The 22,551-nt window shown below is 34.7% G+C and overlaps 1 protein-coding gene across 1 annotated transcript in view; it reads left to right on the forward strand.

Annotated features, from left to right (window-relative positions):
* Nucleotides 1-22,551, forward strand: part of LOC148956355 (nucleolar pre-ribosomal-associated protein 1) — a 66,700-nt gene that overhangs the window by 25,126 nt on the left and 19,023 nt on the right. The window contains exons 6-12 of the mRNA XM_089106760.1: nt 1,051-1,212; nt 3,268-3,567; nt 7,275-7,604; nt 12,421-12,727; nt 15,268-16,341; nt 18,556-18,779; nt 21,818-21,986. Coding sequence (XP_088962886.1) covers nt 1,051-1,212; nt 3,268-3,567; nt 7,275-7,604; nt 12,421-12,727; nt 15,268-16,341; nt 18,556-18,779; nt 21,818-21,986 — 2,566 coding nt within the window. The remainder of the gene's footprint in view (nt 1-1,050; nt 1,213-3,267; nt 3,568-7,274; nt 7,605-12,420; nt 12,728-15,267; nt 16,342-18,555; nt 18,780-21,817; nt 21,987-22,551) is intronic.

Consider the following 22,551-nt stretch of genomic DNA (forward strand, 5'->3'; position numbering starts at 1 on the left):
AATTTCCTCAGCCGTTCCTGAGATATCGCTGATACGACCTTCTGACAACCTGCATGCACATTGTGTGTTTGATTTAATTCAACATGCCACTCAACATACCCTGAAAATTTAATCTTAATATTCTTAGCCTTTTTAAAGACCAAGGTTGTCCAATGCCCAACTTGCTTAACTTACAGCCCTTGTCCCATAGACTGTGGGGAGACATGTCATCCTCGGAGGCATAGATTTTGGACCATTTAGCTATTTTGAACAAAGTTGCTATCCTAAAATTTTTGACCTGATTTCCTTGGGAGGAAAAAAAAAACAAAAAGGGCGAGCGATGCTGGTTGTCCTTCAGGCACTTTTGACTCTAAAAAGTGGCGCCAAAACTTTCAACTTTCAATCGAATGAGCCCCCTCCGAAGTCTACGACAAGTTTCAAATGGTAACTTAATGAATTTTAAATGGATAGTTCTAGAATGAGCTCAACTACATTTTTTAAATTAAGGAGTTTGTCCCAAAGAACTATGGTTACTTTCGCAAGCTAGGTAATTAATTTTACTTTCTTAGGCTTTAATAAAGCCCAGTTTTTAGTCGTAAATATTGAATTGCTTGTTCAGCTAAAAAGTTGGGGATTCTACACTGTAAGCTCTAAGATTCCATTCCTTGTTTCATTCCTTCTAGATGGCTCTGTAGAATTTTTTGTGGTTGCTGTGTCGTTATTTTTTTTTCTTTTTTTCCAACTATAATTAGATTTTTTTTTTGTGAGGTCCTCATCGATAGCACCCGACTTTTTTCGGTATGCGTGGAATAGTTAACATCGTACATTCAATAAAAAAAAAAAATATTAAAAAGAAGGAAACAAACAAAGTCAAAAAATAATTATGAAGAACAAAACGTCAAACGTAGATGATGAAAATGATCAACTACATGTACCATTTCTGCATATTACGAAACCAGAAAATAATTTCTTAGTAATCTTATTTATTTATACGTACAGTGTGCAGCAACTTTGTTGAACTTTTTCTTTCGTGTTGTATACCATACTTAACAAATGTTGTTTTCTTTTTAGAAATGTCAAAAGCCTTGGGAAGATGAAAAACTAGCAGAGCTTATTATGAAAACACTTTCAGCCTGCCCAGATTTACTAAGGTTTTATTTTGACATCCTCGGCCCAATAGCCGCCCCTCGCGTAGGCGAGAAATGGAAAACGTTTGCCACTTTCATAAACAAGGTTGGTTTTATTAATTTTACTTTTTGCTTGCTTAGCTCTATGAACTCAACTGAATTTTGCTGCTACAACTTCATCGAAAACAAAAGTTTCCCAGTTTGTTTTGAACTTTGAATTGAGTAATTTTCTCTGTAATATACTTTATAGTAATTTCGAGGGTGTTTCATATTTATCATTTTAAGATTAAGTGAAAATTCTAATGATATCAACCAATTAAGAAATTATAAATATAATGTTTAAGAAACTAAAATGGGGCAATGAAATTTTATGCCACTTCTTCTCCAAGAAACAGTCCGAATATTTTTCTATAATAATACAAAAAAAAGTACTCAATTGCACACACTTAATCATAAGAAACTAAAAAAGATGCATACCACTTTAACGTTCATGTAGTAGGGGTTATTTGTGCAGAAGGACAAAATTTTCTAAGTTTTGAGTCTGGAAATCTGGTTTGAACCTAGGCTCAAATGAAATATACTTAAAAAATAAACTCCTTTCAACTGGAAACATACAGAAATGTCGAAACCTAAAATTACCAGAAATTATCCTATGCAAGTGGGGACTGAACCCCTTCCCCTTAACATCTCTTCTCTTTGCCCTAAAGTCTGATTCTTTTATCTCAGTGTTTCAAAAATAAATATTATAACGGAAGAATAATTTACAAAAAGTATAACTTTTTTATCACTATACTTAGAGAAAGAATTTAGTAACATTTGTGTAAAAAAAGCTCTATCTAAATAATTTGGGAGGCAATCGGCCTATCGAACATTTTTGATCTCGAAATTGCTGGTAGCCCCTCTCTTATATATGATAATGTCTATTCATTTTAGTTTATAGTGTCACTTTACTTTCATTTTAGTTTTTAATACAGGGGAAAGGGTGCTACCCCTTCTATCCTTTCTATTTTAGCTCATTTTCCTAGGATTAACAATGAAATTTTGAAGTAAAAGAATTGCTTTTTTTAGGGAGGGCTCTACGGACAAATCTTATTTTTAGGGGGTGCCCGCCTTCCATGCCCATACATTCTCTTTCTGTGGAGTCAATCATGTGAAAGTTGTCTTCTATGTTATACTCAAAGCATTTGTGTATTAAGAGAGGTGCTGTCACCCCGCTGCAGGCTCATTTAAAAAAATTCCTCATAGTTTGTAGACGCTAGGGGATGAATTTCCTTCTATATTTGTCTGATGATTTTCTATTGAAAGTGAAAAAATTTGGATCTAAAAATGAAGTATCTGAAGCCTCAGGCTTTTCCCACCGAAAATCATCTGAACCTTCCCTCCGCTAGGTAGTGCGTACCTTTACTAATGTACATAGATTGACGATATTCCCAATGAATAGAGTTAGTCAAATGGAACTTAAAAATGATTTTCTGTGATTTTCTAAGTTAAAGTGTCTGTAATGTGGCCCGCTTTGGGGCAAAAATGCTGTTCCGCCCCACAGAATCGCAGAAGTCGCTCCCATGCGATTTTTTTGCGGCCTGATCTCTTTGGATGAAAAAATAAATAAATGAACGCTTATCCGTGAGCATTCTTATCAGAAAAAATACAGAATTTAGTTCTTTTGTAAAGAGGAATTCACTCCAGTGGATGTCTTTAAGGGCCACAAAGAGGAAAAAGTCTCCTTTGAAATCAGTATCTTTAGAAGGAACACGTTAGGATAGGTGGTGACCGGTCCAGCTTTGGTTTTGGATCGTAGCTGCCGTAGAGCAATGGGTGCCGATTTGTGTTCTCGCTGCAGAGACTCGATACGGATTGATGTTTGTTGGATTTATTGATAAAATTAAAATCGACACCGTAATACGTAATTTCTAATTTTTTTTTTTTTTTTTTTTTTTTAGTACTCCAATTTTGGCAGTTTCATTACAACACAACCAATGGCATGTGTTTCGGGGCTGTAGATAATAAGTATATGGAATCAATATCAGCTGGATTCTTTGAATGCATAGTCTTTTCAGATTTTACGTTTCTTACTGTTTTCTTAGCCATGAGGTTTTCCTTTATTTGCCGTTCTTTAAGATGAATAGTTTGATTCCTAATATATTTCTATGTCTCTTTCTAGGTGTTAGCATCACAGAATGTAAGTATTGTTCTTGGTAGTCAGGAGCAACTTGGACCGAAGCAACTTGTAATGCGTGCAAGTCATATGTTTCTTCCTCCGCCAACTCTTGCTAACCATGTTTTAAAAGATTCTCTTGTATCTGAAGCTATTTCTGTTCAAATGCTTGCTGTGAAGATTGCTGTATCTATTTTAGACAAGGCCGTAGAATTCAAAATTGCACTCTTTGGAGAGAAAGGAAATCAGTATAGTGAAGCAGAAAAATTGAATGTGTTGAAGTTTCTCAAGGACGCAGTGTCAAAGGTATAGGCACCATTTTTATAGGCTATTTTTTTCTGTTTCATTTTTATAGGCTAAATATTATGACACGCTGAGATACGTTAATTTTGCGGTGTATTGTATTTAATTCCACTCATCAAGTTTTAAAGGAAGAAAATCTGCAGACCTAATGATTGTCTCTTACTTGTTCAGTGATCAAGGTATATCAGTACGTCTTGCATTGTTCACATTTAACTGGTGGTCACAAAACTGCAATTTAATGGTGATTAACGTTGAGTTTGATTTCAAGCAAAATAAACCGATTTTTCAAGATAAAATATTACATAAAATTATTTTCAAATACTTTTGATTTAAGTACTTTTAGCTTGTTTAATACGAAGCATGCCACGCTGACTTGCTAGGCTTGCCTATTGTCTGCATTCTCTTCCAGTCCTAAGCTTTCAGGTACTTTCACCCAAGAGTTCATGATTACATACCTATTCTTTTGCTATTTTTCAGTCTTGGAATAAGCTACTATATATTTCAAACACAACCTATTAATTTTTAAGTGTTCATTTCTTATAAATTTTTTTTCACATAAGTTCTTCTTTAGCTTGAATCTTTGATGCGTCGCTGAGCTAAAATTAACCAACTTCAGTGTATTTTTGAAATATCGTCAAAACTACCCACACAATTTAGTAAAGGTGGGACAATCGCCAAAGAAAAGGATATCGCTACTTCTCACGTAAAATTATGGTCGTTTGAATCAATGCGTTACGTCGTTGAAGGAATTGTATGATAAACGTTTACAGCCTGTCCTCGTATTTTTAATTTTTCCTCAGGTATCCCTTTTAGGATAATATATCATTGAAGTCTATTTTTAACTCTCTGTACGACCACGCAAGGATTGCGTTTTTTTCTTTTGCTTTTCTATATCTGGTGAAAATCGAAACTTCTCCGTGTACCATTGATTCAAATCGAAGAGAGATTTCCAAAGTGGATTACCAATTAAAATGTAAAACGAGCAAAATTTAGCTTCTGTAAGATATAAAATTCAAGATGCAGAGAAATTACCGTGAAAGAAGAAATAAAATGTACAACGAACACAAACTGCTATGAACGAGGAATTTGAAAGTAGAGTGGGCAGAAATTACCATAAATAAGTATAGTATTGATGCCCCCTCAAAAATCTAAAACTACTTACGTTGTTAAAATTGAAAATTTTGTTTTGTTACTTGATGTATTTGGTTTTAAGATGATATTGTGTGCCCTACGAAATAGCTGCCTCTTGTCATTTTGTTTAGCTAATTTTGTGCTGTTTTACCAAGTTTCTTGCTGTGATGGTATAGTTAAGCAAAGATTTAATGCTTTGCTAAGTATTATTGTCTCGCAGAGCTAGTATGAAAAGTCCAGATCAAAGAGTATAGATAACTTACAAGGGTGAGAACTGGTGCTAGTTTCTAAAAAAAAAAAAAAAAAAAAAAAAAAAAAAATCAACGCCATCTAGCTTTCGGCAATACTTGCAGTTTTTCAACGAAACAATGAGAATAACTAATTTAATTTGTATAGTTGGTAAATTTAGTCTAGTAATAAGTGTTTGATCTTAGTTCCTTTCAGAAAAACGATTTTAAAGCTTGAAAAAAAGTTCAAATGTCGCCAAACGCTAGATGGCTTCGATGGTTTTTTGCCGACACTAGATCTAGTTTCCAGTCTTATCACTTACCCATACTCTTTGGTCCAGATGTCAACTTTTTAACTCGATTTTTTTATGCTTATTACAATTTGTGGGTAATTTTTAACCAATTCCGTACGTTCAATTACTTCCAAATTTTATCAATATATGCACTTCCAATGACAGTACAATAATACAACATTAACATTCACCCATCTTGCTTACTTCCGCTCCCAATTTTTAGCAAACATACATCATCGCATATACAAGATGATATAACACACGAATCTGTTCGCATTTCATCGTATGCAAATTCACAATATTTGCATATTATAAAAAAGTGCGTTGACAAGATGATGATGTATATCTAATTTTGAAAAATTTGAGAGGATCAACAGCATATTGGGTAACTGTAAACAATGAACTAATTGCTTTAATACGGTGCCTTGGAACATCCACATGGTTTTTAGCGATGAGCTGTAACGATCTCAACTGGACGAATGTGAGAAAAGTGTTGTTTATTGACCGAGTGATAAATCCAGATGACATCACTATTTATGAAGTCCAACGGTACTTGTTAATCGCCATTTTTGAAAAAGAGTACAGCTTTCTTGAAACATAACCAAGTTAATGATGAGGTTTTGAATGGTAAAGTTTAAGATTACTGATGGCAAATACAGTTTCAAAACAGAGGCAGTCCCGGCGTTCATATAATCGTATTCATACTGATGGCAAGATTCCTGATAGCAAGTAGAGTTTCAAAACAGAGGCAGTCCTGGCATTCATATAATCGTATTCATAGAGAAAGTCAGAATTTTGCTCAGAATTTTGTCGCTTTGGTTTTCCTCGAAACGCATGTATTAAGACTAAAATTGTCTCTCACGAATTTATAAAAATGGTTTAAGAATTTATATTCAAAGAGACGCTAAGACGATAAATACGTAAATAATTTCAATGCTAAGATACTCGCATTTTGGGATGGAAATATGGACGTTCAGCTGTGTGGAACTAATGAGGCAATTGTTGATTATGTTGGGGAAGTTGTTATAAGACAAATTCAAAGTGAAGAAATAAATGTTGCACATAAACTTTTAAAGGCATGTATGCGGATATTAAAGAAGCGTCAAGTTTCTGCTTGTGAATGCGCTTTTCGATTATGTCGTCTGTCATTTTCTGGATCATCAATAAATTGTGTATTCTTTAATGCTGGGAAGCCTGAACAATGATGCCACACTCTTCGGTTTGAACATAACCAGGCGACTGGTGTATGTGCACAGTGTATCTACTGGGGCATGCTGACTATATATTGTTACCTTGCGCGCTTGTTAATTTTAATTAACTAATTTTCATTGGATACCTTAGACAACCTACGTGGTTTTTTAATGCTGAACTGTAACGATCTCAACTAGAAGCATATGCGAAAAGCGTTGCTTTTTGCAAAACAAAAGAGACCAAATATAGACTCAAATTACTCGTTGACGAGTTAGACATAATAATTAACTCGTTAAAGAATTAATGAGCAAAGCGATTTAAAGACTAGAAATATCTAAGTATACTAGCTTGATGCAATTTGGACTAATAAAGTGAGTGGTCAGGTGGTTTTTCACAGCTGCAAGAAATATTCAAGCACACTCACGGTGTAAAACCCGAATTGAGGACAGGTATACCACTACTCATTTCAAACAAGGGGAAGGGTGGAACTAAATCCAGGAAGTGCAATAGGGGTTGGGTGAGAGAAACTAACTATCAGCAGCGTCGGCCAAGATGCCTAGTAGCATTGCATGGTTCTTCTGCTCGTGAAATATCGCCTTTCCTCATTCCATGGCATAATGAACCAGTTGATATTAGTGATTGTGATATAACTTAACACTACCTATTCTGAGTCCTGTGTATTTTTCAGCTAACCATAATAAGCCTAATATAACCACGCACAATTTTCGAGCCAAAAAAATTACCTTTTTGAATAGGTTATTGTTTTTTTGTTTTTTTTCAAGAAAACAACTTGCCTCTTCTTAGGCAGTGAATGTAACGATTGCAGGTTAACTAGTCATATCTCACTTATGTAGATTACTGATTATAGGGCATGCCATATCTGGATCGATATATTGAATGCACAAGCTCCATTATCGATAAGCTGAAGAAAAAAGAAACGGAAATCAATCTAGAAGAGATCGAAATTTTTCATTTGCTCTTCAAAGTATTCAAATATGCAGATCAGTTTTTATTCTGTGGAGTGACTGATTTAGACCGGTTCTACTTAACACTATTGTCAGATATTATTCAAATTGGCAATTCAAAAGTTTTTAGTGGTATGGACGCAAAAGAATGTTGGCATAAAATTCAACTTGAAGCCATCCATTTAGTTGCAAGTTTGAAGACAGTAAATTCGCTTTCCAGCGCACTGAGCAAGGTATGATTACATATGCCGATTCATTTTATTTATTTAAAATTAAGTGTGATGAAACTTTTCAAATTTTATTCATATTTCTGATGTGTAATATTAGACCCCGGCGCCGCGCCGGCGGATCGACCGAACGCCGCCGACGCGCGGCCTGGTCGAACGCCGCCGAAGTGTCGTAACGCCGCCCGCGCGCCAAAGGCGCGCCGCCGCCGACAGAGGTGGCAGCGTTCGGTCGACTTTAAATTAATTTTGCGGTGAGTCTTTATTGCGTCAACCGCAAAGTCGGAGCTTTTCTTTCTCATGTGATTTAGTATTTCAATTTTCCTGATTAGAAATCAAGCAGGGCCTGCACTATCCTCGAATTTTCGGGTATTTCCCCTAAAATCTATGCGTCACCCCGAAAAAAATTTAGTTCCCCGAAAATCACGCAATCACGGTGCCACCCCTAGCAATTTATCACCAGTGACTTTCCCTGCCAAATATTACTTGGCATACCATAATTCTTCACTCCTCTCTTGTTCATTAATTTTCGTCTCTTTTGTTACTTTGCATAAAAACCAGACAGATGCAATATGCAATTGCAAATATTGCATTATACACAGTTCTTCATATGCTGACAAAAAACAGTATCGTCTTTCTGAAATTAGTTTAAATCATTTTGAATGTAGTTTCCCAATCGCTCTTTCTAACATCGTTCATAGTCAACAAATTTATTTTCAAGTTTAATAGAATTATAGAAAGAATTTACTACTATACAGCTTCAGCCTTCAGTTGGATTTTGAAATTGATAGCCGACAGATTGTTTCCACAGCTGAATTGTAAGTTTTTTTTTTTTTTTTTTTTTTTTTTTTTTTTTTTTTTTTTTTGTTTTTAGATACGATTATCTTAATGTTTAATACTCAATTATTGAACTCATGAATGTATAATACTCAATTGTTCGGAAGCTACCCCAAAAATATTACTGATAAATAAATTGTAAATGATTGCCTATCGGAGGGGATAGGGGGCTATCATGTTTAAGGGACAACACCTTATTTTTTTTTTATTGAAAGCAGGGATGCCAAAAGGATAATTATTTTTTTCATTTAAAGTGGAGACAGAAGAAAATGATATCAAATTCCCTGGAAAACCATTGAAATATTTTGATAGACCCAGGGCCCCCCACTAAGACTTGTTCATTGTCTTGGATATTTTGCGATTTCTCATAGGCTACTGGCCTAATTTGGCTTTTGTGTGTGCTCCCTTTTAGTTAGATTCTTTGGATCTTATTGAATGCCACGGTGAATCTATGACCCAGTTTTCCAATAATTTGAGGTATATCTGAATAATTTCGAAATTTTCGTTGTTGTCTATATACCTCTTTACTCATTCTCTCAATTTTTTTCAAGAAACACTAATGTGTTTAACATCGTTTCGCGAGCTTATTTAAACCGTAGAGTGGGCTAGTCAATTATTCAGTAAACTATCTTTCCAATGAGAGCTGAGACGGTATCCTATGACGGTGGTATGCAGAAGGGGGGGGGGGGTTAGGGAGGTATTACATTTAAAGGATAATATATCGAATTTTTTTTTATTTAAAGCAGGGATCCCAAAAAGTTATTTTTTTTAATTAAAAGCAGAGACGAGACGGCATTTTATCAAGGTGATATCCAGAAGGGGGGGGGGGTAGTGAGCTATCATATTTAAATGATAATACCTCGATTTATTTTTTAAAGCAGGGGTGCCAATAAGTTAATTATTTTTTTTTATTTAAAGCAGAGACGGTGTCCTATCAAGATAGTATCCAGAGGGGGGGGGGGGCATAGGAAGTTATTATATTTAATTGATAGTACCTTGATTTTTTTTTTATTGAAAGCAGGGATGCTAAAAAGTTGAAAAGTTGACAAAAATTAACAAGATTTTCGTGAGTTATACATGATACAGCACTTGCATGGTTTTATCGTCCAAAGGGAAAGGGACATATGCGTCCAACCTGTTTTTTTTTCTTATTCATGAAACGGGTTTACTTTGAAAACATTCATTCATAAGTACCAGGCAGATTTACACTAAAACGAATTGGTGTAACGAAAGGGATATCGACATCCCCACCTAACGTTGCGCACGAGTGACAATGGCGCCCTTGGTCCAGTGCCCAAGTTACATTAAAAGGCCAGGTCATAATAAAAGCTTTCAATTTGGGAGGTCCATAAAGGAGTCTTTGAGAGTCTTATGACCTCAGGGTACTATATGTTCAAACGTTCTTACGTATCTACAGTGGTTTAAAAAATTCGATCACCGCACAAACGATTACCAAAAATATGCACAAATATAACAAATGTAACATTTAGAATATTATAACACTTTTTTCAAAGCTTTGAAGAAAAGCAAAACAGGCTAAATACCCCTAATTACGTTTGCAAGCCATTTTAAAAAGAAACTCTTTGGCGATTTCCATGGAAATGACCATAGCAGAAGCTTTGAGCCTGTGTGGGAATCTAAGATGAGTCTTTGAATGTTTTGACCACAGGTGACTTATTGTTGCGACTTTCTAAAATTTGGTAATTTTTGTTAGAAATTTGAAATCAAAGCTTAAACTCAATAACTGATACTAAGTGTCCAAACATTTTACTTGGATTAAAAGTGACGAACTAGGATGAAAACCTCAACATCTTCCTGGAGCTACTTCAATCTGCATATTATTTCATTTAATTACATTTAGAACGGATGAGCTTTTCATTTTTTACCAGAAAATAGCTGGCATTTAATTTTTCTTCATACCGAATAAACCATTAAGTGTTTTTTTGTTTCATTATAATTGAAGTGTTCTAATGTGAAGCGTTCATCATGTATTTTTCAATTTGATAAATTTACTCCTTTTAGATGCAGTTTATAATTTGACTGATATTATGTATTTATCAATTTATAATTTGGAATGAATCCTCAAAAGAAAAAAACGAATAATGTCCAAAAGAGCAGAAGTTCAGCCTTAGCCTACCTGACACATATTCTATAAAGAAGCCAAAAAACTTTAAAATGAATTTTTTTTTTTAAATTGTAATTAAAAACCAGTTTTTAATACAAGAAGTCTTTTTAATAATCCAAAAGATCAAAAAAAACAATCAATCTCTAAGTCGACCATTTCAACTGTTTTAAAGGGGACAAAACAGATTTAGGCAAAGGGTATTGTGAAAAAACTAAACTTCTAAGTTCAAAGTTGCATTCAAAGTTTTTACCCAGGTAACTAAAGAATTTTGTGATACGGTATTTGAAGTTGTATATGCAGTAATACTCGATGAAAAAACTACTAATTTTGATAATTATTTATGTTAAGAATACATAACTAATAGATAATTCAGCTACTCGTATTATGCAAGGGTTCTGAAACGCCACAGCCATTTCGTTTCTACCACATTTCTACTTCTCTTGATGAATAACGAAGAAGACCAGTTTCCAGCCAGCGACTTGTGAATTTTTGAACTCATGAATAGGGTCGAATCTGTTGTAAATTTAAGCATGTGATTTGAGAAAGATTGATAAAAACATTAATGTTTGCGGCCAACATTGGTCGCGCCGGCGGCGCACCGCCAACGTGGTATTGGCGGCGCGGCACGCGGTTTTTGACCCCGCCACCACCAGTTTTCCCTCATCAGCGCGGCGCCAGGGTCTATGTAATATGTTAGAAATTCATGGACGCCTTATACGAGTACAGTTCTTTGTAGAGATTATTTATTTTATACACTTATTGTTCATAGACGTTATGTCATTATTATTATTTACTATCGTACTATATTATTATGTTATTTATGTTTCTATTACATTATTTATATTATGAATTACGTTATATTTCTTAAGTCAAGAAAAGATTTTGGTGGTTTCACAGAAGACTATGGAAGGCTTTCGCCAATTAATTAACTTTGAAGTGACTCCATAAAACAAGGTCCAAACACAATATTTAAGAATCAATGTAAAAACAAAGAGTATTCATAAAATGAAGAGAAGCCCCCCCCCCAAAAAAAGAAGACGTCATGGACGAAGGATAATGGTTTTTTTCATCAACCAAAAGACGAGAGGTTTCGATAGGAAGGAAGGTCGTGATCATTCTTAGTTTTATTAATTTCAATGAAGGCTCTCAAAAAGCGATATAACGATCATTTCGTGGCCATCTGGGGGGGGGGGAGGGGAGTGAGGAAGTTATCACTTTGTGACTGAAGTGTTAACATTGATTCATCACTTTTCATTTTATCATATTTGCCTTATAAATTCGGTACCAAATGCAAGGCTGATATTAAGACTGCGAAGCACGTTCGTTATTGCTAGATTTGGCATTGGATTTTGGACTAGACTATGGACGGCTTTCAACCGTAATAACGAGGACTGTTGTCTTTCGTCCGGCTTATGACTACAATGGGAAATCTGGGGGGGGGGGGAATTTGTATAAGCATTGTCCAAAATTGGGGCTTTAAAGTTATTCTGGTTACATTTTCCCGTCTTCACGTGATTAGTTTACATTTTTTTAGTGGCCAAGAAAAAGTGTACACGCACAAACGTGTGGTTATATGTATTTAGATATTAAGGAACCTTAATGCGACCATAGTTTTTTCGTTTTTTTTCTTTCTAAACGTGGATACTATACAATTTATCCAATTGCACATGCAGTTAAAATTACAGTAGGCTGGAGGGTGGGGGGGGATTGGATTTGCCTAATTAGGAATTTCTGGTGGTTCATAAAGTGCATGTTTAATGTCAATTATATGCAATGTTGCCTTCGATCTCTGAATAAACTTGATAGAAGATTATATCTATTATATTGTTTCGTTCGAAGTGTCGTACCAATTTTTTCTTTCAGGACACTGCTCGCTATGTTCTACAAACAGTGCTGTCGCTTTATACCAGCTCGAAGGATGTAGAAATCAAAGAAATGATTTTTTCAATTTATGCCAGTTTCATGTGCAGAGACCTGGCCATATCACATGCTGAATTAGGAGTATGGCTAGATGCTATGGAAGACAGATTAGAAATAATTGATATTCTTGCTGAAGCTTCACTTCGTTTTTTAGAGAATCCGACATTCTACGTTTCCCAGATGAGGGGGCTGTTGGCCGGTACGCCTGTGGAACAGTCTGATGTAAAAGCTAGAACTGCTGCAATTAAAGGTACCTTTCAAGCATTACCTATTTGTATTTTCTAGTTTTAGGCTTGCAAATTCACCTCGTGACTGTTTAGGATTTATAGCAAAGTGTATCTATTGCAAAAGATATTAGCATAACTTACAATTGGGGTGATTATACATGGTAAAATTGACAAGGAGACGAAAATGAATTGAATAAAACTTCCTATCATAAAATATTTTACAATTACGGGACATTGAAGAACCCTATGCCATAAAACCGAACATTTTTGTTCTTGGTTCTTTTTATCTTTGCACTGAAAAAATTCTTTAATAACCAATTTGCTGAGTTATTATGTAATTTTGTTCCTTTTAGCAACAAGTTTAATTGTACTTTAAATTAGTGATTTACTTGTAACGGGTAATAAATAATATAAGTGTCTTTTTTGTACGTTTTTAGTTAGTTAGTTACCACAGATAATGAGTAATGATCACTAATCCGCTAGTAATAAAATGTCGTAATTCTGATTTTTCTGTGGTAACGTAGAAGCTCCGTTGTTGAAATCTTTGTGGCTTGAACTTGGAAAAGGTATCTAACCTCTAAAAGTTGAAGATGCATGGTATGAATTTTGCTCAAATTTTAGGGCGGTCATGTATGGTAAAATTCTTAAGTCCAGAATATGACAGACTAGGAATACATTAGTACCCAAATATCTCGTATTATCGCTTAGTAAACACACGGTTACATTTAATGTCCTGATGAAGGTTTACTTTTAATTTTATCAATAGAAACCGAAACTCTAAAAAACGAGGTCTTGATTGAAATGAACTTAATACCGTAGACGTTTCTGGCATCAATTAGAATCAAACATAATTTGTGTGCATCCTCGACTTTTAGTGTATATTTTAGTGCTGTCACTTTTACCCAAACTACTCTTAAAGTAAAATGTATGTATCACACACAGGAAAAGGCCTTCAGCTTTTTCTTAGTTGGAATCTAGTAAAGAACGAACCACAGGGAATCAGGTAGCAGAGTCATTCAAATATGATATCATATGCCAGAGAAGCACTTTTCAATAGACACGCGTGTTATATTGTCTCGTCAAAAGATAAGTATGTTACGTCATCTTGTACAGAAAATATAGTTGTTTTTTTTTTAATTTGCATTTTATTTTAGTCTTACCTTTTGTTACTTACAAAAGTCTCTCGATGTAGCAATTCCTTTATAATGGGCCTTAAATATTTAAATGGTATCACAATGCCAGATTAGCGGTGACAGAAAAAAAAGAAGACGAACAAAAAAGAGAATAAAAAGAGGAGACACATGTCTGCTTCCCATTCGAAAAAGTGCTCCCTTGATACTCAAGATTGGGGACTGTAATTCTCCTATACAGGGTTTTTGGTTATGGAGAATCCAGTGGTACAGTTTTTTTCGACGTGAAACTATTTTTGTGGAGTCTCAGTCTGCTTTTCGAAATTGTCAGAAATTTGTTTTTGCAATAAACTTTTACCATTAAGATTAATTGAAACAATAGGTACCATTCTTGGTTCTTGCTTCACCACTGATGAGGATGTTTTAAATCAGATGTGTCTGGTTTCCTTGGAAATGGGATGACACAAGTTAACTATGGATTTTGGGTTGACGTGCAAAAAGTCCTACTTTCACTATTATGTTCATCCTTCCTACCAAGACAACTTGGATACTGTACTAGATTAACTAGAAGTAAACTTTTACTTAAAAGAAATTACGCTTCAGGAACGGAGCCTGTGTGCAGCCAAATTTTCATCATTTTAACCAGGGATTTTATAAAACTTGCTACTTTGGATTTTGTTATCACCGTTTTGTAGTCTTTTTTGTATATTGACATGCTCGTATTAACATAAAGTGACTTCATCTGTGAAGTGAATTTCATCAAAATCTATTATTTGATGAAGTAATATTTTGCTGCCTTGAAATTTTGACTCATTCATTACTACGTGAATCTTGGTGAAGTGCTGCAAGAGTTTCTGCAAAGATTAGTAGAGGTCTTTACCACTAGGTTACCGCTGGGATCGAATTTGCATAGAGCTAATTACGACATTATTTTTACTAACATTACGACATTATTAACAAATTTTATTGTTAATAATATAACATATAAGTCTAGTAAGTCTAGGCACACTAGACTTACAATCCTATGTCCTTCGGAGCTTGTGTCGCCAATCTCAAGTCCTGGCTTGGGATGGGAGTGGTGTGACTCTGCAAGCTCAGCCGCCCGGGTTGGGAGGCGATGGGCCTTTTAGCTCTGAGCCTCGATTTTGTTGGTTTCGCTCCTACTTTGAAATTGTGTGTACTTTTCTGAAACCTACTTCACTCAAAATCTTGAAAGACAAACTGGTGCTCCCTTTCTCTAGACAAGTCTTGGTAAGAGATAATAAGTGTTTTTTTTGGATACTCCAAGAAAAAACACACTGTTCCTAGATCTCTGAATCCACACCCACCCGCCTTTATAAACATGACTCGGGAAGATTTCCTCATAAACGTTTCGGTTCATTCAGCGTTAATGCTATACTGTCATATATATCTAAAATTTCATTTCATTTCAGCTATGATGGAAGACGATTTTGACCCTAAAAGCACTTCGACAGCTTGCGACCCTCGAGCTATTGAAGACTTCAAAATATCCCCATTTATTATAGCAGTTAAACAAGTATCAGATAATAAACTACCCGAAGAATTCTGGGATGATATCAGCCGAGATTTTCTTTCTCTTGAAAGTGACATTAAGTCGTTCCAGTCCATATTTTCTCTTATTCTTGAGAGTCTTTGCAGTAAAGAAAGAAAGAAGTACATATCTTATTGGGTAGATGGCTCTCCCGAAACATATAAACCGAAGATGGAGAAAAAGAAAGTGGTGAAAAATGCGGCAAAACTCCAAGATGCATTAATAGTGGCTATTGCAGATCTTGATGTATACTCCATTGTTGAAAAACAACTATCAGAGATTCTGCCCTGTAAGATTCGATCTAAACAGACTTTAGTACTGAATCAGTGTTTATTCTATTTACGACGCCCTAGTTTGCTAATCCCCGACAAATTAAATGCTATGCTTAAGTTGATTCAGATTATTGTTGACGAATCAGTCAAAAGTGGTAATGATTTAATAATATCTCATTTCTTGTTGAGCAATACCTCTTATGAACTATTTCAGGTAATTGATGAGGACCAGTTTCTCTTTGAATGCACAAAAGTTATATTGAAGTATTTATCTAAATGTAAGGAAAATGACATTGTTTTAAAATATCAATGTAAACTCCATGAACAGTTGCAAACTCTTTTATCACCGTTAAATAACAGGAACTTCAATTTAGAGCTCCTTGAAAGTTCGATTGTTATACTTCAACTTGATAGCCAAAAATGTCTTCATCTTTTGGGTTGTGTTGAATTTCGTCAAGACAAAGGGAGTGTGCATGTGACTATTGCCTCAGCACTACTTGAATGTTTTGCTCTAAATAGACTTAAGAATATTAGTCAAATGCCTCTCAAAACGCCTATTTTTGCCCCTATCTGCAAGTTTTTCGTTTCTGGATCAGTTGATGGCGGAATGAATTCACTGGCAAGGGCTATCAGGACGTACTTGATAATTTATCCAACAACTTTAGTTGAAGAAACAAATGATGGTGAGTTCGTTTCCTTCTTTTGTTATTGCACCTCCAAATCCAAAATCTTCTTGTTTTAAAAACTAGGTTTTTTTTCTGGTCTTTTTTCCGTAAATGTTGTGAAGTTTTGCGTAAAAAGTGGCTAATCTCCCTCATATTTAGAGCAATATAAGAGGAAGTAGGGGGAAGGGCATCCCATTTATATTTAGGACAATCCTAAATTCGATGTTGAAACAAGCAAAGAGTGAATAAAAGACTGACTTCGTTCAAATCAGCGAAGGTAAGATTGGAAAAAGACAGAAATTGTCCTTTATATAAAAGAGACTGTAGTCTTTCTCAGTCCCCCGGTCTTTACACTAAAATTTGACTTTTTATGTCAATTCTTCAAGAACGAAAACAAGAGCGTCGTGATAGAAAGTTGATTTTCTTATTATTACGTTAAAAGAACGAAAATTTCATATAATTGTTTTACTATAAGCATATGAATTGTCAGTCAAAATATTGTCGGTACTTACTTGTTATACTGACCACACTCAAGTTCTTGATCTGATTAAAACCGGTTTCTCTGTCTATATTCAGAGATAATTAGCTTAGTCTCAGTGAGATAAACAGCTATACAGGTATATTTTAAATAAATATTTAATATATAGAGTTGGATAGGTTAGGTATTTAATATAATCCATTCTGAGCAGCCTGCAGCCTGCTTTCCATAATTATAGTTGTAGGTTCCAAATTTTGTTACTAAAGTATTATATTTTCATCATTTTATGGTGTGTTTCATTAGGATTAACCTAACTTCACTTCTTTAGTATGTCGCTATAACACGTAAGTGCCATATTTTCAAATGCAATAGACTAGTAAAACTCTTGCAATCACCCACTGGCTATATTTGTTGCATTCTAAAATGCTTTCAGGAAAACATTAGTCAAATTTTAGCGCAATGGGCAGAGGGTTGGTGCTGGCAGCTCCTCTTATTTGTTGGATAAGTTCTGCTCGTTGCAAGTTTTAATGTTTTTGTTTTCATTTTATTTTCTTTATTTTCATTTAAAAAACAAATTATTTAAATAACTGACATAAAATGGTCTCAACTCATACTTTGTTGGGTGGTGTCATTGATATTATTTTTATTTGCTAAACTATATCAAGGATATTTGGTATACATAGAATATATTTTACAAACCCTGACTTCATAGCTTCTTTGTATCTTTCTCTATATTTTCTTTTTCAATAAAACCTCTAAAAAAAAAATAGTGAAAGACTTTAGTAAAGGTGAAAACTACCAATCCAAGTTGCTGCACAATAAGAGAATAAGATTGAATCAAAGAAAGAAAATATATATATATATATATATATATATATATATATATATATATATATATATATATATATATATATATATATATATATATATATATATATATATATATATATATATATTAGCATGTGTGTGTTTGAGATAGTTTTGATTAAATGAGCTTAACACGTGTTGTAAGCTTTTCATCTAACATCAAGGTAGTGAATAGACCTCCAAAGTCTTTCTTTTTTATATTGATCTCGCCTATGCGCGGATGAATTTTTGAAGTTCGTGAATCAATTTCAAATTGGACACAGAGGATAAGAGCGAGTCAATTGTTGTTATACTTCGCTTCAGCTCTCTGAATTATAGAATCTAGACCAGAACGTTTCATACTGAGAAGAGCAAGAGGTGAGAAGGGTACTGTCGTCGACAGTAGACTCGACAGAAGGGTTCGACGTCAATGATACTTCTGTCAGTATTGGAATCATTCAAAAGGTCATTTGATTATATAAGTAATTTCTCAGCCAGTTATAATTACTATCGCGTATTCCTATGCGACAAAGTTGTGGGAGTGGAATTTCACGACAAAGGGAGTCAAAAGTCATTCAGAGTCACATTAAAATACAAAAAGAAATCTTTATTACAATTAACGTTGTAAAATGAGTAGTTTTTAAAATACCTTTAAAAACTAAAAGAACTTCAATAACATTTATCAAAACATTATTTGTTGATGAAGTTTCTTTCAATGGAATTTTCCAATTAAATTGGATGAATTTGGGGCTTATTTCTTTTCCATTTTATCATTTTAACTTTCATCAGTTAATCATACCAGACTCCCAGCAGTTTCAAATTTATTGCTTTTTAAGAACCATTTTTGAACAAAAATTCTGTCCTTTTCAATTCAATAGGCCTTTATTGTGTCAAATTCATTTTTTTAGGTGAATGCATTGGCGATATTATGTCCAATTGGCAAGTATTTCAAAACTGGTCCTTTGAAAATGAAAAACTGGCATATCTCCTATTGAATTTCAGACCGGAGAAGTATGAGAAGTCGTTTAGGCAATTACTCAAATGTCAAAGGCGAAAAAATCCTTCTGAAAATAATCCAAAGCAAGTAAATGCTGTATATGTGAGACTGCTTGCAGCTTATTTGGAAGCCAAGGTAATAATAAGCTCTATCTTTTTTCGGGGTGTAAATGAAATGCTATGCGTTAGTGATGGGACATATTTAAACAATTAACTTGTTTCTGTCTATTTGTCATTGAAATGCCATTAAAGTCTTGTGTATCCAACATTGCGCCGCGTGTCTAGGGACCTTACGGTTATATATATTGCCTCGTAACATCTGAATTTCAGATATCAGGGGAGGAGGAAAAATGCCTGGTCCTGTTTCAAGGAGTTACGGAATCAGATCTCCCTGACATATACAAGACGATATGAATACTTTTGCTCCGTATTTTGGTCTTCTGCCAAAGAGGAAATAAGATTTTCTGCCAAAGGCGAAAAACTCCCTCTGAAGATAATCCAAAGCAAGCAATTGGCACTTGGCATTTTTTGGTCTTCTGTCAAAGAGGAAATAAGATATTTTAAAATTTGTCCCATGTATGGCCATTGATTTGCTGTTCTAATCTTGGAGAACAAGGTTTTTTATTATTTTTCGTAGTCCCAGGTAAATCAAGTGTCTGATATGCCGCTAGGTTTAGCCAAGTTTAATCGCTGGATTTGATGTATCTGATGAACTTCTGCTTAAACAAACCAACAGACGGCTCTGATCCACATCGCTTCTTTCGTTAGGACAATGGAACACGTTCTATTGCTTTTGAGCTTGATAAATGTTTAAACATATTTTTTCCTCATCTTTTTGACGGTACTTTGTCTGGAATAAATAACTATACCTAATTTTGAGAAGTTTAATACGTAAGTATTAAATGAATTCCAAATTCAACTTTTATAGATTAATAAAGCAGCAAATTAATTACGAGATTTTATGGTACAGTATATTTGCAGTTAGTATCAAATTGCTGTTTGCTAGCCATTATTGTTTATCGTATGTTGTCTTGCGTATTTAGCTTTTACAAATAAAGTCTTGCTATTTATCAAATGAATGTGAGTTTAATTTTTTTTAAATACCTGTTGGGGTTCCACCCCTGTTTCTTTTCCTTTTTCAGATAAACGACCTGTTTTCCTTTTCGTACACATTATGATTTGTACACATTATAATTTTCAAGTAAAGGTCAAAATCCCGTTGCTAAGCTAGTAGATTTGCAATAAGTATACTTTCAAGCTAAAATCTATATCTGTTTTCATGGATCAGGCCATCGATTCTTAATATATGCTTAGAGCAAATTCAATTGAAGGGCTTCATACATTAGATTGGCCCACGTCACACTGAGCCACACCTCAAGCACCAAGATTTTTTAATGCGTTAAAATATCATGTTTTTTAGTCTGCATTGAGACTCCGTTTAGGGAGTCTGTTTTCACGGTTTATAGATGTGTTATGTGAAGTGACCTTTGGAAGAAATACCAATTAGTTATTTTCTACAACCGTATAGATTATTTTTCCCCGAACCCATCCAGGGTAAGAAAATAGTTCGCGAGAAATACCGTCATTAGAATATCGGCAGGGGGGTCCGTTTATCATCCAAAGAGATAGCTAGAGATATTAGTGGTGTCCCAGGTGATGGCACCCTTGGCCGAGAGTTTGGCCCTATTGATCGTTTGATAACGTTACAATACCCTAGAACAGGGTTTACCGTAACAGGGTATTACCATACCCTAGACATACTTTACAATAGTGGTGGCCGCGAGGCAATTAGACTCCAAAAAGTGGTGCCAGTTTTGGGCCCAGTTATAATTGTGGTACCAGCGGTGGTCTTTCCACCCCAATAATACCCTAGTAAAATACAGAATGTAAAATTATATCATTAACCTACTTTATAACTGCAGGGGAATAGGCCCGGCGAGATAAGTGACAGACCGAAGAACACAGACAGTCCCTATGTCCATTTTTCATACTTTTTTTACCCTATAATGCGTCAAAGACTTGGTGTTGCGATGGGTGGGAAATCTAGAGACAAGACAGCAGACGCCATTTGAAAGTGACACAAACTCGAAATATTTTTATACCAAGTTTCGCTACTCAGAGTAGCCTACGTGTTTTCGTTTTCTGATATGCATTTAAGATTTAAGAATAATTCGTATCATCTGTCACCAAGAGTTACTTCTTAGCAAGAATTGTACAGCCCGATAATCTTAAGGGGTCAGCGGCTATATGCTGTGTTTATACTAATTGGTCTATTTTTTTCCATTTCTGACACATTTGAAGATAGGAAATTTTGTGTCGATAGGAGTGCAGTGATTATAGATATTAATGCAGAGTATTGACCTAGTTTTTACTTATCGAAAAAGAGTTTTTATGGTAGTTTCGGGGATTGCCACTTCCTCATACTGTTCAATTTACTCTTACCATCAAATAAATAAAAAACAAACCATAGGCGTTATATTCTGAGGCACACTTAGGTTTTGAGACACACAACAGTGAGGAACAATTAGCTTGTTCGTGGTAATTTTTATGCTATATACATGTAACAACACAGTAACAAAGTATAAGTAACAACATAGACTGGATTATATCTTACATTTTAGAGTAAAATAGCAAAAAGTTAGCTTTTGTGCGGTATGCATTTTCAGAGAGATGTCTAGGACAGAGTTGCCACCTGTAGCACAAAAGTGCTATTTTAAAACTATTTGATTATGTGTAGCACTGTAACACGTGCTCAGGGTTGCCACCTGTGGTACGAAAGTGCTATTTTACCACTCTTACAGTCGATTTTTTACTGTAGCACCGAAAATCGATGTGTAGCACGTAAAGTTCGTTAATTGTAGCCCTTTAGGATCTGACCATGGTGGCAACCCTGGTCTAGGAAGAGAAGGCTGGTTTTAAGTAGAAACAGCTTATTTTGAGACCGTCTTCTAGGAACATGGAATCATTTTTTTCGGAGAAAAAATTGCTCTTGGAACTTGTAATTTAAAAATTTTTAAGGACTAATTTTTAAGGACTAAAGGTTTAATGTTGGGGAGAAAGTAAAACTAATGTATTGCTCCTGCAAAGCTTTGTTGGCCACGCGACACTGTTGCAAACTCTCAAATTGCCCAGGCAACACAAATCTTCATATTGGTAATTTTATTATTTTTTTAGGCAGCTTTACACGTGGAAGTTAATGAAAAGGTTGCGAAAGAAATCAGAGCCAATTATTCCGGCTTATTTCTGCAAAGTCTGGAAGACCCTGAACGTTTTGAAAATTTAGCTCGGGAAGGAAACTTCAACTATTCCACTGTTTATAATTTTTTGGCCAGTTCTATCAAAAGTAAGTTGTCAAGTTTGTTTCTTTTATTTATGGTTTTCCATTATCTATCATACTTGACTAAATAGGGGTTTGAAATCCCCCAAGAATTACCATAGCATATATCCTTAAAAGAGATTCAAAGATTAGGTGTCGACATATTACAATATTTTGAGTCACAAGCTCGTATTAAAAAAAATATACTTCCCATGCCTCCCAGATACACCTCCCATCCAATAAAACAGCTCTAGTTGTTTCATCAGCTGTTTGTTCCCTTGTTTTAATACCTCTGGTTACGTGTCTCCCAAATGTTTTCTACAAGCATTATCGGGTGCATTTTTCTTGTTTTTATTCTTATTTTTACACCTCAGCTATTTTGTTTCTAAAGCGTAATCGACAAGTACTGCCACTCTGAGCAATGAATGGATCTTTCTTGTAAAACTAATTTTCTCTTTTATATTCTCTTACTTCTTTGGACTAAAACCGCTAAACTGATTGTATTAAGCAATCAATTTTAGATACTCAAGTAATTATTAGATACAATCATCATTATTGATGCATTACATCTTTCAACCATGATAATGCAAAC

Source organism: Artemia sp. Qi Xiang Cuo, chromosome 1 (assembly GCF_049724085.1).
Source record: "Artemia sp. Qi Xiang Cuo chromosome 1, ASM4972408v1, whole genome shotgun sequence".
NCBI classification, from domain to species: Eukaryota; Metazoa; Arthropoda; class Branchiopoda; order Anostraca; family Artemiidae; genus Artemia; species Artemia sp. Qi Xiang Cuo.